The 2,601-nt window shown below is 61.1% G+C and overlaps 2 protein-coding genes across 2 annotated transcripts in view; both read right to left on the reverse strand.

Annotated features, from left to right (window-relative positions):
* The window catches only part of ZNF446 (zinc finger protein 446), a 5,444-nt gene extending 4,037 nt beyond the window's left edge, over positions 1 to 1,407 (reverse strand). Inside the window, exons 1-2 of the mRNA XM_014543555.1 lie at positions 1,359 to 1,407; positions 688 to 749 (exon numbers count right to left, since the gene is read on the reverse strand). Of these exons, the coding sequence (XP_014399041.1) occupies positions 688 to 749; positions 1,359 to 1,407 (111 nt within the window). The remainder of the gene's footprint in view (positions 1 to 687; positions 750 to 1,358) is intronic.
* Positions 1,244 to 2,601, reverse strand: part of LOC102257236 (zinc finger protein 324A) — a 12,224-nt gene continuing 10,866 nt past the window's right edge. Inside the window, exon 4 of the mRNA XM_005857273.2 lies at positions 1,244 to 1,578. Coding sequence (XP_005857335.1) covers positions 1,517 to 1,578 — 62 coding nt within the window. The 3' untranslated portion in view covers positions 1,244 to 1,516. The remainder of the gene's footprint in view (positions 1,579 to 2,601) is intronic.

Below are 2,601 nucleotides of genomic sequence, written 5' to 3' on the forward strand. Positions count from 1 at the left end.
CCGCGACGCCCCGCCCACCTTTTGCTGAAGGCCCCGCCCCGCCCCTCCGTTCGTTGCCCTGGTGACGTCGCTGTGGCCAATCAGGCCCCTGCTCCGAAGGCACCACCCTCCTTATGGACTACATTTCCCATGAGCCTCCGTAAGCAAGGACGGGCGACATCTCATGCTCCCGTCCTCCGGAAGAGGAGTCTGCAGAGCAGCTCAGTTCGCGGGACTCCCCTCCCTCACTGGCGGTCGTCCTTTTTGCATCCGGGTCTTAGGACCCACCAACTACCCAGATGGGCCGTTAAAATCCTGCGCATGTGCAAAACGGACCGGAGCCCTATTGGTAAGCGAGGTGAGAGACCTGCTTTTTCGACCAATCAGAGCTGGCCCACTGCGCAGGCCCCATCCCCAGCGCGGCTGCAAGAGGCTCCTTTCTGGGCGCCGAGGCGTCGCCTTGGTAACGGCGTTCCAGCGTCCGCGCGCCAGCAGCAGTTTCTAAGGCAACAGCGGGAGCGTCGTCCCGCCCTGCGCGGAGGCCCGGGTCGTGTACTAGTTCGGCAGAGACTCGTCTCCGGGTGGTCGCACAAGGAAGCGGGGTCCGGCTAGGACGGCCCTCCTGACCCGTGGGCTTTCTCCAGCGAGGAGGGTGCTGGTCCCTCTCTCGACCTCCGCGGGGCGCCCTCCCCCGGTGGGCACGTTTACCGATGAGGAAACTGCCCCATGATTTACATCCCGAGTCTGACACACCTTCAGATAGAACTGTACTGCAAGGTGAAGGATGGGGGGGTTGTCCAGGCTTATGGGACGTGCTCTGCCTCTTCCTTACTTTGGGGGCCAGAACTAGTAAGCTGACCTTTATTTTTAGTTTATCTCAGTAGGCAATGTACTCGTTTTTAAAATCTGACCGGGGTGAGGCCAATTTTGCTTCCATACATCAAGTGGCTGGAACACGACCTATTCAATCCCAAAATGCATCTACCTGTCTGTCTGGTTTCTTCTGAGGCCGAGAACCCCTGGCTGCCAGCTGAGAGAAAGAGCTGTGGTCTTTCTTCATCACCGACGGGAGGGGAGCTCTGAGCGTGTGCATGGCTGAGCTTGTCAGCTCTTCCCAGCAGCATCATTAGATGGGACTGTTGTGTGGGGGCTTAGGTCTTTTCTCAGGGAGTGGGGATCCCCCAGAAACGACTCTCACCATTTCCACTTCGGTGCAGAATGCCCTTGCTATGGGCTCCTTCTCCATCCTCATCCTCAGTGGAGGGGAGCTCTGAGCGCGTGCATGGCTGGGCTTGTCAGCTCTTCCCAGCAGCATCATTAGATGGGGCTGTTGTGTGGGGGCTTAGGGAGTGGGGATCCCCCAGAAACGACTCTCTCACCATTTCCACTTCGGTGCAGAATGCCCTTGCTATGGGGCTCCTTCCCCATCCTCATTTTCAGGGTTTGTCTTAAACACTCTCCTGTGTGGTCTCAGTAGGCTTCTGAGTTGGGTTCAGTTCACCACCTTGACCCAGAAAGACCAGGGACACTTTTACCGTCACCGGCTGTTTGGGGTTAAGAGCAAGGTAGGCAGCCTGGCAGGAGGGGGCACCGCATGACCTGGGGAAACAGAGAGGGGGTGTGAGTTGGGCACAGCTGAGCCGGGCCCAGCATGCAGACAGCTCACTTCCACCCCCACACTCTGGTCTGCTGGCTGTGAGGGCAGGAGGGGGGGTTGGGGGGCTGGCCGGCTCCCTGCAGGTGGCCAACCCACAGGAGGTGGAGGTCTGAGAGGGGAGACAGAGCGATGGCTCCCCAGCCACGCTCCTCCCGTCTGCCCTGCTGCAGGTTCACAGCCCGGCCTCAGCACTGGCCTGGCCTGTTACCAAAGTCCAGCTTCCAGGAGCCTTTATGTCCTCACTGCCCTGACAGGAGGAGACGGAAATGACAGTTCGGAGGAGACAGGATGGGGCTCTGCCCGTGTGTGGCGCCCTCCTGAGTTCCCCCCTCAGTGTGACACCCCCACGTGGTGGGGACACTGAGGCAGGCAGGTGGGGTGGGCCCTTGGCACACCAGGGCCCGTATGGACCTTCAGCCTCACTCCCAGGAAAGTTAACTGTCTTTTTACTGAGGGAAAAGGGTAGCAGTTATACTCGGAACAGACATAGATGGTCAATTCTGGCACAGCTTCAGCCGCCCTCCCACCCGGTCCAGAGGCTCCCGACAGACCACGTGGGTGGTAACAGCCTGCAGACGTGCACCAGGGCGTGTGGCCCCCGCAGAGCTGCAGGGACTTGGTTTCAACCTGGGTCCCTGTGAGAGGCCACAGGTAGAGCTGCAGCCTGTGTGTGGTCTATGGGGGGGGGGGGTGTCCCCTCGGCAGCCAGGGATGCACCGCCTCTACCCCCATCGCAGCACTCCCACTCCCCCGGGTCCAGGCATAACACGGGACAAGGGGCCCCACCATGCGGCCTCCCCCTGGTTCTGACCGCCATGCCTCGGCCCCACCGAAGTCCCCGCCTCCTCTCCGTTCCCCGGGCCTGTCTGCAGAGCGGTCTCGGGAATGGAGGCGGTGCAGTGCCAATCCCGTCACCACTGAGGCTGGAACCCGAGCGCACGCACAGGCTGCCCCAGCGGGACCCC

The sequence above is a fragment of the Myotis brandtii genome, unplaced genomic scaffold (assembly GCF_000412655.1).
Source record: "Myotis brandtii unplaced genomic scaffold, ASM41265v1 scaffold1094, whole genome shotgun sequence".
Taxonomy (NCBI): Eukaryota; Metazoa; Chordata; class Mammalia; order Chiroptera; family Vespertilionidae; genus Myotis; species Myotis brandtii.